Source organism: Mus pahari, chromosome 7 (assembly GCF_900095145.1).
Source record: "Mus pahari chromosome 7, PAHARI_EIJ_v1.1, whole genome shotgun sequence".
Taxonomy (NCBI): domain Eukaryota; kingdom Metazoa; phylum Chordata; class Mammalia; order Rodentia; family Muridae; genus Mus; species Mus pahari.
The window spans coordinates 586737-607749 of NC_034596.1; the positions used below are offsets into that span (position 1 = coordinate 586737).

General features: G+C 48.5%; 1 protein-coding gene across 1 annotated transcript in view; it reads right to left on the minus strand.

Moving 5' to 3' along the window:
* Positions 1–5044: 5044 nt before the first annotated feature.
* The window catches only part of Babam2 (BRISC and BRCA1 A complex member 2), a 385486-nt gene continuing 369517 nt past the window's right edge, over positions 5045–21013 (minus strand). Inside the window, exon 12 of the mRNA XM_021201373.1 lies at positions 5045–5477. Coding sequence (XP_021057032.1) covers positions 5414–5477 — 64 coding nt within the window. The 3' untranslated portion in view covers positions 5045–5413. The remainder of the gene's footprint in view (positions 5478–21013) is intronic.

Below are 21013 nucleotides of genomic sequence, written 5' to 3' on the forward strand. Positions count from 1 at the left end.
ATTCTTTATTCTTTTCAGTTGGCATGGTGTTGAAGGTGATAATTCTTGTTCTCATTTGTAAAAGTATCAATGAATTAATATTGATGCTAGAAAGCTGTGTGGTATCTCACCATTAGATGATTAGACAACCTGACTTTCCCGTGTCAAGCTGCAGAATGAGCCTCAGGAACCAAGCAGATTCCTGGGCTGCTTCTATTCTAATCCCATGCAGGAGGCAAACCCAGTGCAGGCAGGAACTGAAACTGAGTCAGAGGGAGAGCTAATTGGGTTGCTTTGATTGCTTTGCTGTGGGAAAGCAGGGGCCAGGGAAGAAGTGGGTCAGTGGGTCGTGGTTCGTCAGTGCAGTCGCAGCCTAGGAGGCATTCTGAGTTAAAGCAAGATCTCTCTCTCTCTCTCTCTCTCTCTCTGAGAAAGAGACAGACAGACAGACAGACAGACACACATACAGACGCATGCAGAAAGAGATAGAGGCAGAGACAGAGAGAAAGACAGAGACAGACAGAGGCAGAGAGAAAGACAGAGAGATGGAGGCGGGGATAAATGAATCACAGGGCCTCTCAATTCCTCATTTAATCACTTCGCATGAGCGACTGGTTCAGTGGGGTTATTTGCGCTTGGAAACGGGCAAGCAGTCCACACTACGAAGGGCCCCGCGCTTCATTTTCTTTAAGGCACGAGTGAGTAGGCAGACCATGGTTTGGATATCAGTCCCTCCTGCAGAAGCTTACACTGCGCAGCTTATGTCTCAGGCTGTGGGCAGTGGGGCCTTGGAAGCTACGCTGCCAGCAGGGAACAGCGGCTAACTAGTCTATTACTAACTAGTCTATTACTAACTAGTCTATTACTAACTAGTCTATTACTAACTAGTCTATTACTAACTAACTAGTCTATTACTAACTAACTAGTCTATTACTAACTAACTAGTCTATTACTCCTTCTTCCTGGGTGACCAGAGGGTGCCTGATCACATCCACACGTCAGCAAACACACTTTTTGCTGTGATTCCTTTCCTTGGGGAGGTGTGGCCATCTATGTCTATGCTCCCCACCTAGGGTCAAGCTAGGGCACAAGTCTGTCAAAGTTCATTCTGAGAACTTATTATTTATTTATTTATTTACTTACTTACTTAGAAATGGACGAGGGGTTACAGGCAGAGGCATGTGTGCTCTTAAAGCAGCCACACTGGAAGGTCATACCTAGCATGGACTGGGCCTCCTCCATGACGTTGTGGATGAGAGTTCCCTTCCCACATAGCCCCCAGCCCAGAGGTTAGCAACCTGTGGGTCGAGACCCCACTGGGGTGGAGCAGACCTTTCCCAGGGGTCATCTAGGACCAGTGGAAAACTCAGGTATTTATATTATGATTCATAACAGTAGCAAAATTAGTTATGAAGTAGCCATGAAAATAATTTTATGGTTGGGGTCCCCACGACATGAGGAACTGTACTTTAGCTTTTTTTTAGGCCCAGCAAAGATGGTGGTGGTTTGACTTGCCTTAAATTACAGGGGCCAAGTGAGCTGGAGGTGGGGTTTACAAGGCAGTAATAAAGCCCTCTCCTCCAGGTACTTAGCTTCTTGAAAGCATTTTACAACCATTTACTAATTAGTCCTCAGCTGCACTCTCTGAGCAGGTACAATGCTTCCTGATGGGCAAAGCCACAGACAAACTGTAAAATCATGCAAGGACCCTCAGTGCACTGGGATAAAAGTCACACAAGCTGGTGCTTGAATCCATACGAAGCGGGGACCTTCAGGGTCTTTTTTTTCCCCCCACCAATATTTTTATAAATATGTGTGTGAGAGAGGGGGTGGAAGGGAGGAGAGAGAGAGAGAGAGAGAGAGAGAGAGAGAGAGAGAGATTAATTCATGTGTGGCATCAGAGGACCACTTCCTAGGGCCTGGTTTCTCCTCCCACCTTGTTTGGCGGCAAGGCTTCTCTTCTTCCCGCCTCTTTGTTAGGTTTGAGATCTTCTGGCCAATCCTGTCCCTGTGTCCCTGTCAGCCCAAGAGCAGTGAGGTTCTCATATGGGTTTTGAGGACTGAACTAAGGCCACCAGGCTTGTGTGGCAAGTGTTCCTGCTCCCCCACAGCCCCTCACCGCTGAGCCATCTCTCTGGCCCCATTTTCTGTTTTTCATTTCCTGCTAGGAAAATCAGTTCAAACTCCTGGGGTAAGAGAGCTGACCATCTCTGTGAACGCAATCTCCATCCCTACCAACGCACACACAGTACATTACCCCTCTCCAGGAAAGATAGAAGAGTCTCAATGTGTTCCCTAGACCCATGGATGTCTGCTGCAGCCTTCGGCTGGACTGCTCCCTGATGTCCTCACAGGTAGGCTTGCTAGCTGCTGATGGTCCCTCCTGGGAGGTGGGGGTTGGGAGGGGTGTAGGACCATCACTTGAATATCTGGAGGCTACTCCTCCAAACCAGTTGTATGCAATTCCACCCTAATTGTTCATGGCCCTGGGGCCTCTGAGAAGGCCTAGAGCAGTGGTCCCCCAACCTGAGGGTCTAGATCCTTTTGGGGATCACCTAAGAGCATCAGAAAACACAGATATTTATTTTACAATTCATGATAGCAGAAAATTACAGTTCTGAAGCAGCAACAAAATAATGTTATGGTTGGAGGTCACCACAGCATGAGGAACTGTGTTAAAGGTGGCGGCACTATGGTTATCAGAGGCACTATGTAGACGCTACAGGATGGATAAGATTGGGGGTGGGGTTCTCCTACACAGCCATGAAAGAGTCATGCACGCTGGGTGGGGGCTGCTTTAAGGTCACCCATGCTCTTGCTGTAACCCCTTGCCACACAAGCCTGAGAAGCCCACCTGAGAAGCCCAGTCTCACAGTCTACATCTGTAGTCATGGCACTCCTATGGCGGCTGAGATAGGAGACAAAGACAGAACTGGCCAGAAGGTCTCAGACCCAGCAATGGAGCAGAAACAAGAGGTGGAGAAAACCACAGGAAGGATTCTGATCTGGGCTCAGCCTGTCTGACAGGTGATGGGCAATTCATCCAACCTCTCTGATCTTGTTTCCTCATCCTTGGGGTAGGACTTGACCCCGGCTACTCGCCTACATCCCAGGTCTGCTGGGAAGATACTCTGAGCCCTGTCTGCGACAGTGCTTCTTAGACAGTGTCTGCCTTGCTTAGGTTAATCATCTGCTAGCCTGGGCTTGCCAAGCCTAGAGGTTGACAAGGGCAAGATGGGGACAGCTGGAGATTGTATTGCCACTGTAGGCTGCAGACTGTGCTAGCTGAAGTACAGGGCTCCACTCTATGTCTAAGCCACACTATTCCAGAGCTGGCAATGCCTGCCAGGCAGGTACCAAAGAATCTTAGCTCTAGCAGCTCTTGATGCAGTTGGCAGTAAAGCCCTCTGCATGCCCTTCCTTGGTTATGGGGGAGCCAGAATAATCCTAAGCTACCATGGCAGGGACCCTCAGGATAGTAGTTCTCACTGTCAGTTGTGACCCTTTCCAGAGTAAAACAGCCTTTCAAAGGGATCACCTAAGACTACGGGAAAATACAGATAGTTACATGACAATTCACAACAGTAACAAAATTATAGTTAAGTAGTAATGAAAAACTTTTATGGTTGGGGAGTCACCACAACATGAACTGTGTTACAGGGTCACAGCACTATGAAGGTTGAGAACCACAGCTTTAGGAGGAGGTCTTGGAGTTTAGCACACATCTGCCCTGAAGAGAGGGCGCAGCCAAAAGAGACTCCGGCATGAAACACCCAACCCATTCCCTGGGGAGTCCCACTAAACTCTAGATGCCCACACTTGGGTTCCTATGAGTTTGCTAACAGTCCTACAATGGAGACAAAAGCAGGCGTTCCTGAAAAGCCCCCTGGGAGATTCTGGTGCGCTGAGGTATGGTCTGGTCTAGCCCCAAAGGACGGGACTGACTTGAGTCATGCAGCCAGTTGATGGCAGACTGGGACATGGACACAGGACTCCTCTGTCCTGGGAATTCCCGAGGGCAGTGAGCCAAGAACCCCTGTGTGAAGACGGGTAGCTCCCCAGTTGACAGCCCAGCTGGCAGATCTGTTCCAGGTCCTCCCTAGCCTCTTGAGAGCATCCTTGTTGCTGGGGATCAGAGATGCAGGGATGTACCTCTTACTGGTGTAACAGGGTCTAGAACGCCTTCCTTTCTGGGTTCATGTGGTAAAACTTGGCTCTGAGAACCTCCACGGGAACAAGGGGACAAGTGAGAGGCCCAACAGGACTGTGTGTACCCTGTAGGAGGAACCTCAGTTTCACATAGCAGAAGAGGAAGCCCAGGCCAACCACTCAACTCTTGGTTCCCTTGCTTTTAAGGATGCTTCATGCACTTGAAGTTGCCTTCAGGCTAGGAGCATGCGCCACTGTAGCCTTGTCAAGTGGTCAAGTCGACTGCAGCCTGCTGGTGTGAAGGCTGGGAGGCTGTGCACCGCTGGCAAGGGCCTAGCTGACCCTTCCCACACTGCTCCTGCTTTGCTTCTAGCCACTAGCTCCTCTTGGCCACATTCTTCTCTCTATACACCGACGGGAGTGGTAAAGGATGGCCAGGGGAGAAACTTGACGGATTCTAAATGGTCTTGCTACGTAACCCAGACTGGCTGCAAACTTGTGATTCCCCACTCCATCCTCCCGAGTGCTGGCACGTACCATATACCTGGCTCCCCAGCTTTGATCCTGCTCAGCTGCAGAGTTGCCAGGCCTGAGGTGAGCTGTCAGACACACACCAGTGACGGCTCTTGACCCCTCCCCCTTGTCTCCCATGAATAACCTACAGAGCCAGAATAGCCCAAGGAGCTTCCATGAGCCGAGGAGAAGAGGGAAAGGCAGAACCCACATAGGAGCCCTGGCTGCACAGTGCTGGGACCCAAGGATTTCTGAGCGCTGGCTCTACGCTTGTGGAGCAGGCAACTGAGCCCTGCAGGTTCAGAATCACTGGGTCACCTCCAGTGAAAGACTTCCTCAACTGGAAGTATAAATGTTGGGGTACAAATTACACACACAAACTTAACACTAATCTCAGAGGGTGGGGAGAAGCCAAGGGTGTTCAATGGAACTTTAAAGACGCCTTCAGGACAGACTTGAAAGAAGGGTGTGTGCATTCATGACATTTTATTTTCCCTGGAAAAGTTCTCCATCATAAAGCAGTTTATTTCTTTCAGCTAAGAAATCTAAGGAGGGAGGAGGAGCGACCAGCAGTGAGGTGCTAGGATTCAGGGTGCGACCAGCCAGCTCAGCTTTGGGCTCCAGCAGAGCAGGGCTGTGTGGGGCAGGCGGAGCTGCTGCGAGCCAAGGGCCGCCATGAAGACATTCCAAGCAGTTTCCAACAAGCAGCCCGAGCGCTGACACGCATGTGGACTGAGCAGTCTGGTTGGCTGCCTCTCAGCACTGGTGTTTCCTAGAGCTTTCCATTGGCAAATGCGGCCTCCTGGAACTGAGGGACAAAGGTTTTGAAATAAGCCCTGGTGGGAAAGAGGGGAGAAAGAACTGTGGTTAGCATAAACAGCTTGAGCAAAAAAATGCAACTCAGAGCTTTCCCCCTAACTCAGAACAGTTGTTATTTATTGCTCATGCAAGCTGGGTTGGGCTCTCCTCCTTAGAGGCAGAGCCCTCTGGTCTGCTTGATGCGAGCTACGTGCAGTTTACTACCGCACTACCTCTCAGAGTTGTCTGAAGAGCCTGTGTTGGCCTTCCTGCATGCCACATTTACTAGACACTCGCCCTTAGAACCATCTGTCCATTCCTGGGAGAAAGACTGGGTTTGAGCCAAGCTACGGGACAGAGAGGCCATATTGATTCCCAGTCACTTCCCTGACTGAAGATATCATCAGGGTTATACCCTCCTAAGTTAGATCCATGAGTTCATAAACACAAAGATCTAATAAGGATTCCTAAATGAGTTATGCTCTGTATTTATTTCCACTCACGTGTAGTCTAGCTTCCTGGCTGGGCTTTGGGAGACCTTGTAAAGACAGGTGGAAACGGGGACAGAACATACAGCCTTCTGGATACCTGAATTTTTTTCTATTTAGACAAGTATTACTTTTTAGCCAAACTAGCCTGGCCCTTACTCTATAGCTGAAGCAAGCCTAGGATTCACTAGGTACCCCAACTGGCCTCTTAACTCCCAGGAATCCTCCTGTCTCAGCTGGGATTATAGATGTGAGCCCAGACACCTGGCTCTCTACTCTGTAGAGACAAAGCCACATTCCACATTAGATGGAATGTGCTGAGCCTACTTTGTGCCAGACACTGATGGGATGACCCAGATGTGGGACCAGTCACATAGGAGAGATCTGTTTAGAGGAGGAGGTAGATATAAAATCCTTACATAAAAAGGAGGTGTGAGGTAGGTACAGCTTGGTGGCACTGTGGACCCTATCAGGCAGTCATTGAAAGATGGGTAGGTTTAACTGACAGAAGACAGGGCAGGAGCAGAAGCCTATTGGAAAGGGGGAGTTGTGTATGTGTAGGCAAATGCATTATGCAGGCTGGCCTCTTAGTTCCTGACTGACTCCTACATAATCTCCGGCATCCATGGGCATTTAGTGGTAGTTCACCCAGTAATCTCACTTTCCCAGAACAGTGACAAGAACTGGAAGTCCCCAAGAACTGCCAATATCCACACATACTAACTTATTAAAGATCTGGGTACCAGGTTCCAGCTCTTAGGAGGTGAGAAGTGCCCAGTTAGGAGTGGAGGCGCTAACTGAGAGGCAGGAAGTGCATCTGCCTGATTACTGAGATCAATAATGGCAGACCCACCTGAGAGAGCACAGAGAGCTGCACAGGAGTTACCTCCACCACAGGTCCTACGATAGGGCATGAGCACCCCTCTACCCAATAGGCCCCAGCTGGTCATCTCTAGACCAAAGTGAGTACAGTTACTGATGATGCACGGCCCCCCTCCTCCACCAAGTCCACTGAAACCCCTTCTAATTAGGCTACTATGAATGTGTGAGCTTCTCAGTCCTGGTACCCCCATAGCATCTCTGTAGCATTTAGAAGCTAGTGCCCCTCACTGGAATCTCAATCTCTCTCTCTTCTCTCTTCTCTCTTCTCTCTTCTCTCTTCTCTCTTCTCTCTTCTCTCTCTCTCTCTCTCTCTCTCTCTCTCTCTCTCTCTCTCTCTCTCCTCTCTCTCCTCCCCCTTTCTCCATTCCCCCCCCCATCATAATTCTGTGACTTTAAGTATCTTAGCTCTACTGTTAGTTCTACTGCCCCTCTCTCTCCTAGACACAACTTTTCTTGGAGCTTGTCTTTCCCGGCTCTCCACTCTACCCATGCAGAGCACGGTCAAGTTCATGGTTGTCTGAAGGCTTGCAACACTTTCAGTACTCTCTAGTCTGGTCCCCACCCTCTTTCCCCTCCCAGAATTCCAGTCCCACTGTCCCAACCACCTGCAGAACATTCTGACCTAGAAGACACTCTGGCCAATGTGCACTTCTCTAATAGAGCCTTTAGCTTCCAAGGCTCCCTAGATCCTTGCTGGGAACCCACCATCAAGATTCTCCTCTTCTTTGTTCTTGGTGACACTCCTGTTCTAATTTGCTACCCTTCAACAAAATCCTTGCAGAAGCCTGCTTCCCTGAGGACACAAGCCAGCCATGCCTTTCTGTTGACTGTCTCTGTCTCCAAGACCTGGTCAGGGTCTTAGTTTCCCTCCAGTGCTCTTCCTGACCCCCAGGATGGTCTCACTGTCTTCCACTCATTTTGTTTTGTTTTTTTAAACAAATATATTCTTTAATATTTTTGAGGTATGCATTCCTTTGAGAAATAAACAAAGGACACTCGCAGAAAAGTGCAAGTAGATCCTAGCATTCCTAGTGCACACATCTTATGCAACTAAGGATGCTGCAGGCTCCTCTAAGCCCACCCACAGTTAGTGTATGGCCCCAGCCTGTGCATCTGCCTGTCCTTCAGCACATGACTACGTCCTCTTTCTAGCAGCGCCATTTTCACCTTTACTTTCATTTAGGTTAGATGGTCTTGCTTTCTACATTGCTTGCCATCAGAGGATTCTCGTCTGCCCATAGTCAGTCCCTGTGCTTCCAGGACATTTGAATATTCATACATCCTCCCTGATAGGTCACATTGATGGCCCCTGTAAAATGGGGCTTACTGGCTTAGCCCTGGTTTAACATGCAGTCCACGGTGGCTTCAATGAACATAGCTCATGGTAGTCACTGGTTGGCAGGGTTAGTTTAAGCCCATGCATTACGAACTGTTAAAGTGTGTGGGTGAGAGACTAATACTCTACCAATAAATGTAGTATTTAGGCAGTGACAGAGAAAACTGGCCATTCTTAAATTTTAAACTGTGCTAGTGAAAAGAGAGGAGGACAGATAGAGCAGTATCTTCCATCCATTCGCGACTGACACAGCCCCACGGTGCCTACATCACTGTCACCTTGACTTTAAACACTCTTCATGCATAAGGAAGAGCTGATGAGGCTGTTTCCTGACCTGGAACACTGCTGGATGAACCAAGAGATGCCCTGATGTGAGGTCCACAAAGGACAGAGGGTGGCAACTGTGGCTGCAAGCCACATGTTCAGTGGCTTCTATTTTCCCAAGAGTCTAGATGTGTGGCTGGGGAAAGCTGACTCCCTTAATCTGAGTGGGTAGGCTGCTGTCAGCGCCTATAGCCCTTACTTCAAGGTCACTGTGGACAGGGTCACTCTGGCTGTTTCTAGGTTACATATTGTGGGATCCCAACATACCTGGTTGAGTGGACGGTGAAGGCTGCAAGGATTGGCTCCAGGCATCAGCCTGAGCCTGGCAGCCACAGTCCGAGTGAGCCCCTGCCATCCCTCCCAGGCCCAGAGTCTCATAGGGTCTGGAGCTATAGCCCTTAGTTCAGTGTTTCCTGGGAACCTTGTGGGGAAGGGGCTGCAAGGTCCTTACAAATGGTCTTGGCAACAGGAAGCATGATTGATAGGCAGGCTCTTCCTTTGTGGAAAATTTGCAGAAAGTTTCCTGTGTTTCCCGGGCTTTCCCTGCCAGGGCAAACTGTGCCTCCATGAGGGAAGTGTGGCAAGGGCTATTTAAAGGCGTGATGCTACCAGCTGTTTGCAGAGATCCCTTCTCAGCTTGGCTCCTCATTAAGTCAGTTAGGGGAGGGGAAGCAGGCACAGGAAGGGGAAAATGACAACTGGCGCCCACCCATTTATGGATGGTTTTAGAGCCCTGTTTTATCAGAGAAAACGAGGAGCTGCCCAGGGCACAGCGTGCTAATGGCGCTAGGTATCCACATTTGTTACCAAAGGCAAAGTGTCCAGAAGGCTTCCCAAGTGTGTGGTCTGGTGGGAAGGCTCCTTGTTAGCATCAGCTGGCCAGGGACAGGAGTGGTGGCAGGGGACAGGTGCTTGGAGTCAGCCAAGTCCCTCACCCCACTCATGCTGGAAGTTTTAGTTTCCGACCAGTTCAGAGTCTATTACGTTTCAGGGTGGAATAAGGCTCTGATACTCTCATACTCTGGATAGGTCTGACTGATGCCCGATTGCTTGAGGTTTCAGAAAACCCAGCACAGTCCAAGAATCTCCAGAAAACAAATTGTAGCAAAGGGATCCCAGGCTGTGACGAGGTCAGTTCTGTGTACAGCAGAGCGAGGGGCAGGGGCCGCAGTGCTTAGCGGCTCTCCTTCTCTTGCTCTGGACCCAGGGCTGGACCCAGTCCCCTCTCTGGACCTGCAGTTCTCTCTGCTACACAGCTGAGAGCTTGGCCTGCCGCTGACTGTGGGTGACAGGTCATGTAGAGTGGGCGCTGAAGTAATGGGATCTCAGCTTCAGGCCTGTTCATGTGCCTTTACTAGCTGGATTCCTTGGGCAAGTGACATTAGTTTGGTTTCTTCATCTATAATATGGGAACAACTGTAGCTGCCTTAAAGGCTCTTAAATGAGATGGTCCAAGTAAGCCCTTGACATAGTAACCAACCTAATAGATGATCAATGCTGCCAACTGTTACCATGGGGACCAAGCTGGGTCTAAGCATTGGGGAGAGAGGTTCAGAGTCTCTCTCAAACAGCCATAAACATCGTGAGTCTCTGTGGATGAGGGATGCCTTGTACAGGGAGACAGGTCTGCCAGTCTATGTCCTTAGTTCATCCTCTTCCTGTGGCTTCTTGACTGACTCCTCCTTCCCCACACATCCCATACAGAGCTGTCAGCTGGAGTAGTGAGATGGCTACTTTTACACTGGACACACAGCCAATGCCCTGGGGACAGGGTAAACCCTCTGAAATTCAGTCCTGGTCTGCTTGGTGGCATACTGGTGGCATCTAAGAGTGAACTCCGCAGCCAAAGCTGCCCTCATTCATCTTCTTCCAAACCTGCTGGGTTTGCTCCTTGGGTACAAATTTTTGGTCAGGAAGGAGGTCACAGCTGTTGACTAGGAAAGGGCTTAAAAGTCATATGATGGACGAGCTGCCCAAGACAAGGGCAGAATTATTTGGCATGGTCCTCAGACAGATCTTTTTATTTTGCAAAAGCCTAAATATTTGCCTTCTTCCAAAACAAGACTTAAATTAAAAAGTGCTTTTCTCTGGGCAATTTTAAGATGAGACAGACCTGTGATGTTTGAGCCAGGCAGATGTGGAGGTGGGGTGGGCTAGGAGAAGTGGTTCAGAGGCATGACCCTCACTGTCAGAAAATCTAGAACATATAAATCAAGCCAGAGGTCATTTATGAAAATAGAGGCAAGCTCCAAGCCCCGAATAGCTCTCCCTGCCTTCTCCAGCTCCATTCTGCAGCTGTGACTTCAACTGGCACATGGTTTTCATCAGTCACATGAAAACCGATTGTGGTATGAAAATCAAAGCAGTCCTGTAAACATTGTAAGGCAAGTCCTGCTAATCATGCCTTGTGGTCTTTGGTCTTGCCTTGTCCTCACTGTCCTGGACTGCCATGTAAATACGGACTCATTCTGGGTTCTCGACTCATGTCAAAAGGCCAGGCTTACAATAGATCTCAAGAGAGAGAGACACACACACACACAGAGAGAGAGAGAGAGAGAGAGAGAGAGAGAGAGAGAGAGAGAGAGAGAGAGAGAGACACTTGCTTTTGTTTGATGTCCCTCCCTGCAAACCTTCCAAAGCCCAGGTAGCAACTGCCCATCTAACTCTGGGCACCGTGGTGGATCAGCGACCGCCAGTGGGGGTCTGTTTGACTGTTGGGCCCTGAGTGATGGTAGCTTGGCTCTCTGGTATGGGGTTTAAGATCAAACAAGTGTTTTTGTAATGGTTCATAGGGAGTCTTGCTACACATGGCAGCCCTTGAGCAGCTCTCGTTTGTTTCTGGGATGTGAGGGGTGGTGTCCAAGCTTATAAAATGAGGAATTAGCACACTGAACATACAAAGTCTTGATATTAAGCTGAGAACACAATGTCACATGCTAATGGCTTCATACACAGGGCCAGTCTTCCTTAGGCTGAATCCCACGCCACTCTGCTCACCGGTCGCAGGCCAGCGTGGTCTGACTCGGCTGAGGGTGTTTAGACGTGTGTCTTGACTGTGTGTTAGGCAGTGTGCTGCCTCACCTATGAGAAGGCTAAGGTTATGATCTCAGTATTGCTAAACTCAATCAAAAGCTGTTGTGGAAGGGCTTCAGACACCAGTTCTACACATGCAGGTATTGGAATGGAACCTGGTTCCTGATGAACCACAGGGTATCTAAAAATTCTGAAGTGCTCAGGGTTGCCTAGCTGTTTGCTGCCCTGCTGAAGCCCTCTACGAGGTCTTCTGGAGCCTGGCCAATTCCTTTGGGGGCCAAGGCAGCTTGTAGCCAGTTACTGCAATTGTTGGAAGAGTGAATACTCAAGTGCAGTGTGCACAGTGGCATTCACAGTGGTAGAAGAGAGCAGAGAGCTAGTTGGCAAATGGAGAGGGATGGAAAGAAAATCCTACAGGCCTCAGCTACAAGGCTGGCTTGCTCTGCTGGGCTTCCATCTCTGAGTGAATGCCTCCATCATATGCCAGACACTTTCCCATGCTCCTAGGAGGGAAGACCCTGCTCATCATATGCACCCCAGTTTCATACTGGGTACTTCACACATAGCTCTACATGGGTTTGTCAAACAGATGGGCGAAACAGTGCTTTAGAGCAATATCATTTTATAAGGGAAGGAATGATCACATTGCTACAGGGAAGAGTGTTATAGGGGAGGTTGACTGTAATGGTCCCTGACAATGATGCAGAATCCTGGTCGGTTCATATCAGCTTTGGTTGAAATTAGAATGGCCTGACCTCAGTATCCTGGTGCCTGTCTTTCTCAGGCTTCATTACAGGTGAATTCTAACCTGGTGTATAAATGAAAGAAGACTGCTCTAGGATGGCCTAGCAGTCCAGGAGCTGGCAAACGAGTCTCTTTTGTTTCCTCTCTGGTCATCTGGCATGAGCTGGTGAAGCTGCAGCAGGTAGTAGGTGTTGGGAATGAGGAATGAGGTACTGCTGGGAGCTGCAAAGCCCAAGCAAGGCCTAGCTCTGTGCTCATCAGGTCCCGTCACTTGTTTCTGCCTATTTTGCTCACATAGATGATCCCCCAATTACTCTGCTAAGGGCAAGTGGGAACCTCGCTCAGGCCAGGATGTGATGGCAGTGTGAAGGCTCACGGATGGTGAGGGATCTGACCACAGCCTTGGCCACAAGAAGGGCTACTCATCGGCTCACCTGCTAGGGGGAAGTGACCATCTATTTGATGATGGTGAGTCACCTTCAAGGCCACAGATGGCCTTCTCCTGCTCAGTAAGTAAAAGGGGAAACACCAAAGGATGACCCCCTGAGAGGAAGTGCTCAGCCTAACCAGCAGGGCTGACCACAGGGAGTATGGGAGCCAGGCTCCAACAGAGGAGGTGGTGCTCCGGGTTTCCATACAGCACCACTGGGCATTAGTCTAGACTCAGGGTCTAGTTATCGTCCCTGAGGACCAAGATCGCCTTTGGGACATCACTTCTTTGTAGGTTAAACACCGGCCTTCCTCTCGAGCTTCTTGGTGGCTCTGATGTATTGTTTGCCAGGCAGCAGATGTGGCTTAGTATGGTGAACTCTAGACCTCAAGTGTCTAGGGGCTCATGGCTTCCCCAGCTGCCTTGGCTTTTGGGCATAGCATCCGGTCAGTGCTCTGAGTCTTTGCTTCCCAGGAAAGGTGTTTATGGCTGGTTTTCATAGCAAACTGAGGGCCTTTACACCCTTTTCATTCATAGCCAGTGGACCAGACAAGTCAGAGAGCAGACAGAGGAGAAGAACCTGCTCTGTGTCCACAGGGCTCACGCCACTCTGCAGCAGCTCACGGGCCTGCTGTGCCACCCCAGGATGTGCTGTCAGCTATCTGTGGCCCTTGGTATCTGTTACAGACAGCGAAGGGAGGGATGGCAAAAAGGACAAATGTGCAATGTAGGCAGATGATATTCATGGTGTGAAGGAGGCTCACTCAAATACTGGGCTGTGAAATCCACTCAGTGGATCCTGACCAGTGTAAATAACTTAAATAAAATCCAAGAGAATCACATGTGGCCAGGGGAAATAGCATTTTGTGAAACTTCTAATAATATACATTGAATTAAGATATAAATAGCTTGCTGTGGATTATGGTTTAAACCATACTTAGAAGCCTCAAGTATGAGGAAAGGAAGGAGTCTGTCCTGTGCTTGACACCAAGCTGCTTACATTCATCTCTGTTGTTTTCCACTGACTCCCAATGGCCCCATCATTAGGTCGGTGTCTTTGCTTTGACCAATGAGAAATCAATGATCCAGAGATGCCCACGGCTTTTCTAGGGTCACCCGCTAGGAAGTTATGCTATTATGGACCCAGGGCTGCTGACTCCAAAGAACACGCTCTTCCCTTTCCACTCTGACATAATTTCCAGTAGAGTGAACACTAGCAACTGAGGTGGGAAACGGGCTCCATCCCTGGCTCCTCCAAAAGGAATACTGCTTTCATTTCCTTACCTATCGGGGAGTGAGGCAGGGTAGCTTGATTTGGTGGCTCCCCCCCTCCCAAACAGTGTTTTAGCTGAATGTTCTTTTCTTCATCCACTAAAACTTTTAATAGCTAGCTAGCTACTAGTGAATTTCAAGAGCTGCTCATGGCCAGTCCTCACTGCCCCTGCATTTGTTTTGCATATGCTCAGATGGCCCGACATCTCGCACTGTGTCTAGAGATACTTACTGACTGGTACCTTAGGACCTGTCCTGGAGTGACTTTCAGAAGTATGGCCGTGCTAACAAGGCACAGGAGATGAACCTGACTGTCTTGCCTGTCCATTTGGTTTTCTGACACTTAGTGAACCTTAATGGAAGCTGGGGATATTTTCCTTGTCTGAAAGGACAGAAGAAAAGGAACTCCAAGAAAGGCATATGCAGTCCATCCACGTGACACTGGAGGCACCATAAATGTTCCCTAAATAAAGAGTCCCAGGAGAACAGGGGTACCTACAAACTGTTTTCACCACAGATGTCATCTGGAAGCTCTGTTGCCCCCTGCTATAAAATGGGCCACCTTTGATCCAAACACAATGGATGGATGGACTGCGGCTGGGGATGCTTCGGAGATTCCAGCTCTGTTTCTTACTGGCTGTGTGACCTTGGATAAGCCACCTTACCTCTCTGGGCCCTAGAAGCCTCATGTGTAAAATGAAGGTATGGCTTCTAAGGTGACTGTTGGTTAAATATATTATTATCTGTCATTGTTTGCTATTATTATCACTTTGGTGTCAACCCAACCATGTTAGTCACAGGCAGTTTCTCAAGTGGGAAGCAGTCATTTAATAATGACTTCTCCCTGTGCTTTGCTAGAGGGGCTCCCTCCAAAGTCTTAATAACCATTATCAGAGGTACTGCATATGTCTAAGGCTTCTCTACAGCTCCTGTGTATCTACAGATCTGACCTAGGATCGTAAGGAATGATGGACAGTCTCCATCCTGGCTACCTTCTTCCCATCCTTCAAGTGAATAGACACACACTTAGAGAACATGCGGTCTAGGCACGGCTGGTTCCTGCAGGGGTAAAGCGATTCATGTAAGCAGGACCTTGGCCCTCAGAGAACACACAAACGTTTGACTCCCAGATCAGACAGCTGCGTGCTGCCCTGAAGGGGGTGGGTGCTTTGCTTTTAGTTATGGGCCAAGCCCTCCTTGGCTCACTCATTACTGCCAGTGAAAAACTTTCTTTTCTGCTCATATCTATGCCTGGGCATTATGCAGCAGGCCAGATGTCTAGCATCTTCAATAATAATAATAATAATAATAATAATAATAATAATAATAATAATAATTTGCATTTATACAAGGCCTTTCATCGGGGATCTGAAAGCATATTACAAACAGTAATTAATCTCATTTGCCAGTCCGGGAGCCAGCCAGGTAGAAGCCCCTTTATTTTGCAGGTATAGAATACTTCCCTACGCCCTGAAGCATGTTGGGAGGACTTTCTGCCTCTTGGAAATCCAACCTCATCTCTCTTGAGGCCTGGGTTAGGATCAGGCCCTGTAATGGAGTTTCCCATGTCGAACATCCCCTAGCTATCTGATTTGGATAACTGCTGAGCATCAATTTGGTGCTGGAGAAATGAAGGATTAGGAGTAACCTTAGCAGGTTGTCTGAGGCAGGGCTTGCTCTAATAGTACTTGTAAGGGGTGGGTAGCACTCTCGAGTGCCTTTCAGAATGGAGGCTACTCGCAGAGAATTTGTTCATTTTTGTGGCACACAGTGACTGAATAGCTGGAGGCTGCCTATCTGAGCTGGGTCCTGCTTTCTTGTGTGTTATAGGGAGAGTCTCCTGGGTGTTTCTGGCTTTAGTACTGTGGTCTGCCAAGCTTTAGATAAAGTTCTTTAGACTACTTTGCCCCATCTGTGAGAGCAACTCCAGTTTGTTTTCTGGGCTTATCTTGGGGCTAGGGTGGGGTTGGGGGTGCTGTATAATCTCAGTGACAAAGAAATACCCCACATTTCCATTTAACTACTGATGTACTGGATGCTTTGGTACTAGAGACTGACCCAAGGGCTTAATACACACTAAGCAAGAGCTCTCCCACTGAGTTACACTCCTCGTCCACTCATGCATGTATTCTTCTTCAGGCTTTTAAGTTCTATTTCACTATTTTATGTGCATGGGTGTTTTGTTGTTTTATGTCTATTTTATGTCTGTGACATACATGCATGCCTGGTGGTATACAGAATACAAACAGAAGACGGTGTTGGGTCTCCTAGAACTGGAGTTACAGATGGTTGTAAGATGTCATGTGGGCTCTGAGAATTCAACCTGGGTCATCTGGAAGAGTGGCCAGTGCCCTTAACCCTGAATTACCTCTCCAGACCGCCTTCGCCTCGAGGTTTTTGAGACAGAGTCTCATTGTGTCCATCTTCGGTTCCAACTTCACAGGATTCCTATAGTCTGCTCTAGAACCAGAGGATCCGCCTGGCCTTGGTTTTTGTCTGGGTCATTGTTGGGGGAGACTGGGAAAGGGACAAGGGACAAGGACAAAGGGACTGGGTACTAGAGCTTCCGGTTACTCAGAGGCAAGGAGCACATTCTGCAACTGTGTTGCCCAGCTGTGAAGGGAAAACTGTGAGCTTTAGAAGCAGAACTAAATTTAAATACACACTCATCACTTGCTCCCCATGCTTTGGGGAGGTCCTCGGGTCTCCATCTGTTTTTCACCTTGGGTTGAAAAGAGCACAATGTCGGGCACTGGGAGAACTGAGGCCACCTTGGTTTTCTTTCTGCCCTACCCTACTCTTACCAGAATATCTACCCCCTCCCACCGCCTCTCTCCTCTTTCTCTATGTCTGTGTATTTATATAGATGCATGTGAACATGTATCTGAAGACTAGAGGTTACCTTCCTCAGGAGCTGTCTACCTTGTTTTTGGAGACAGGCTCTCTCACTGGTACCCGAGGCTTGTTCTCAGGTTCCAGTCTCTTCCTCTCCAGCCCTGGGACTATGAGTGTGCATCACCAGGCTCTCACTGGTACCTGAGGCTTGTTCTCGGGTTCCAGTCTCTGGCTAGTGAATCCCAGGGATACCATCTCTGCCTCTCCAGCCCTGGGATTATGAGTGTGCATCACCAGGCTCTCACTGGTACCTGAGGCTTGTTCTCGGGTTCCAGTCTCTGGCTAGTGAATCCCAGGGATACCATCTCTGCCTCTCCAGCCCTGGGATTATGAGTGTGCATCACCAGGCTCTCACTGGTACCTGAGGCTTGTTCTCGGGTTCCAGTCTCTGGCTAGTGAATCCCAGGGATACCATCTCTGCCTCTCCAGCCCTGGGATTATGAGTGTGCATCACCAGGCTTGGCTTTTTACATGTGTGCCAAGCCTCAGACTCAGATCTTCATGCTTGTGTGGCAAGCACCTTACCAACTGAGTCACTGCCCTCCTTGAACACCTTCCAGGGAGATCTGGACTCACTGGTGCCACCTGGCACCATATAACTTTCCAGTGTCTGTTAGTTAAGTGAATGAACTAACTTGGCACTTTATGCAAGCAATTTATAATGTGCTTTTAAAAATAACTTCATTGTAATCCAAATAGCAGTATGTACAGGATAGAGCCTGTTATTCTACTCCACAATAAATGGATCTTGTTACTCTATTCCACAATATTCACAAACAAACGGTCATATAGTAAGGCAGGAACCAGCTCAGTGTCAGACAGGAACATGTATGCAACCCAGTGCTCTGCCAATAGTACACTACTAGCTTGGGAGGGCCTTTGGTGCCTTCTGAGGCCACTGAAGCTTAGACATGGAAGAGGTAGAACGTAATCTGAAGTGTACCACATTGTACACAATGGGACCCTTGGAGTGCTGTCTCAATCCTGTGTCCAGCCACCACAACACACTTCAACAACATCAGAAGCCTGGTGACTGGAAGCAGTGCACTTATGAAATCAGGACCATTTGTTACTCTCAAGCCTTGGGTATGGTTGCATGGCCAGATCCATATTGACCTCATCTTCCTGCCTCCCATGGGGTGAATGGTGATCTGCATGTCTGCCCTTCATCTTTCCACTCCATCTTTTGAAGTCACCAATACAGATGTAATATATCCATAGGACACAATTGTTCCTTAGCGGGGTGCTCTACACATTTTAGGGGCTCAAGACAATGATGAATGACATTCCCTCTTAGTCTTTTCAAACTGAGAACAAGGACAGGAAATTGATATGAAGGATTCAGGTACCCAGCCTCTCTTTCTTCCTTCTCCACTAGACTTTAAACTCTGGGAGCCAAAGTCAGATGCAGGCTGAGACGTGGAGGATGGAAATCTTTAAAAAATGCGTTCACATGCCTGGCCCACTATAATTCCCAGCACGAACTGAGGAATGGTATCAGATCTGACCACAATGTAATATCCATGGGAGTGTGTCACAGCCTTCGGCAAACAGTTCTGACAGTACACAGTGTGAGGGTGGGTGGTGTCCCAGTGGAATGCCATCCCCGTATCTACTGTGCAGCATGTGATCTGATGCCTTGGTGAGGTCAGTTTCCCCATGAATGGCCCACCTAACTCTGGGCCTCTGAACTACTTCTTGGTGCTGTTAGTGTGTTGCCTTTGAGATAGCACATAGTGGAAAATCACATGTGCTCCTCAAGCTGAGCTAGTTTTAGGCCAGAAGTTGGCAAGGATGGGCCAACATCAGGACCTGAACTAATGAAGCCTAAACAAGAGAATCATGTCTCTGCTCGCAGCCACAGAGCACCCAACCTCCATCCCTGAGCCATGTTCTTATTGCTTAGGGGGCTGGGGGCAGGTGTGGAAGGGTGTTACTGAGACTATCCCTGCTTGTTATGATCTCAAAGGCAAGGTGACATCCTACTGGGCAGCAAGGATCACATTACAGGACTCTGTGGGCACACCAGGCGAGTGTCAGCAATCGCTATTGCATCTGGGAGTCCAGCAACGGCTGTGGCAGGGCAATACGGTGCCCAGCCTGTGCTCATCTCGCTAAGCTGTGTGTTCATTCAGAGTCAGGGGAGCAGAGAAAAGAGACAGCTTTGTTCCCAGCTACTAGTGAAACTATCAACCTAAAGGGGGCAGAGGCAGCCTTTCCTAGTCTGCACAAGCTTTCCTGCAGACCAAGTTTGCAGTTTTTGTCAGTAAAGAGCTGGTATAGAACAGAAGCTCAGAAAGTAAATTCACTGGGAAGTGAATTCTATAAATGACACCCTTGTTTGCATTGGCTTTGAGTGCAAAAAGGTTAAAAAAAAAAAAAAAAGGTGCTTCCTAGCTCACACATTAGAGGTCTCTTAGGAGCCCTTCCTGGTTTTCTTCCTAGCTCACACGTTAGAGATCCTTTAGGAGCCTCACTGGTTTTCCCCCTAGCTCATATTTTAGGGGTCCCTTAGGAGCCCTTCCAGGTTTCTTACCAGAGCTCACCAATCACTTCAGCACTTTTGGCCGTCTTCCCCATCCCACTGCTCAGACTGGAAGACAAGGCAAATCCAGACAGAGCAGGGGTGGGAGAGGGTTGGGCACCTGGGTTCTTGAAGACAGCATGTGGTTCCCTTACCCACCATGTTTACCAAGCAGATGAGTCAGTATTCAAATCAGCATTCCCTTCCATGTGGGCACACATGGCTGTCCCACCTTGAACCAAGCCACTGAAGACCATCAGTCCCCCGCCCCCCTATCTAAAATTGGTAGACACCATGTGTGTCAGAGCCACCAGACCAGTGAACAAACACAGACATACAGAAAAAAAACCTCTATGTAAAAACAAAGGAGAATAAGCTCCCCACCCTTTGTGCACTTCACAGAGCATGTTCTATAGTGCCAGCTATGGGGAGAAGGAGAGACCTATTTCCTAGTCAGCTCCTTAGTGGCTACTTTAGGGACCAGAGTCCTTGTTAGAACTCAGAGCACCTCCAGTTTAAAGGTCAACACATATTCTGTAAAGAGTCAGACATTAGATATTTTCAGCTTGTAGGTCCAATCTGTCACAATAGCTTGTATCTGCTCTGTACTGATCATGTCTGTAGACAAGATGTAACGGACAGGGGTAGCTATGTTCTAATAAAACTTTATTCATAAAAACAGGTGCTGGTAGTGCAGGTCTCTGACTGTTCACTGATCCCTTATCCAGTCGGCACCTTCTCTGTGTGGAGGTGAATTCCCTCAGGGAATTATGCTGCTGTCCAAGACTGAATTTGCAAGGCTTCATGGTGGGAACAGAGCAGGACCAAGAGCCAACAAAGTTGAAGGAAAGATGGCTACTTGGATAATTGGAGATTGTAAATAAGACTTTTACCCTACAAGAAGGGGCCAACAATTGAACGGAAAATCACAGGTTAAATATCTCTGTTTGGCTCCAATCTGCCTAAGGTGGGATATCTAGCTCAGCTTGCACGGAGGGAAGTAGGGGTTATGGTTTTCCTAGTATATGCTGCTCGTGGTCATTAATCAGTGAGACTCAGACACAGTCTAAAAGTGTCAGGAGAAGGGCTGCGGAAACAAGCCAAAAGGAACTGGAAAGCCACTGCACTTGTCTGTGGACATAGGAGAAGAAAGCAGCAAATTCGTTTTTTCCAGTCAGCAGTTTGTCTAATTGCACAGAAATGGTCAGGGAGGACAAGCCCTCTTGTCCGGCTGAGAACAGGTTGTTTTGGCTGTCAAGCATTTTCAAAACAAGTTTTCTTGGTCTCCTGACAGGCTGAGGCAAGAACAAGAAAATGAAGAAAGGAAGATCCCATGATCAAGCTTGGGGTTCATGTGGGCCAGCTCTGCCTGAGCAGTCAAGTGTGCTTTCAGAACGTCCAGATAAAACTGGTCTTAGGGCTAATATCACCTTGCCAGTGACACTATTTAATGAAGTGATTCGTTTAAGAACTCTCTGGCAGCTGGATAATCATTCTAGTCTGGGAGGACTAAGAGGTCAAAGCCACTCTTAAGCACAGAGGTACGCGATTTGCTCAAACCTACACCCTGCTTTGCTTAATTCTCACCCCAGGTTACACAGAATCCTCCTGAAACTGAGGTTTAAAACTATCTTCCTTAAGGTGGA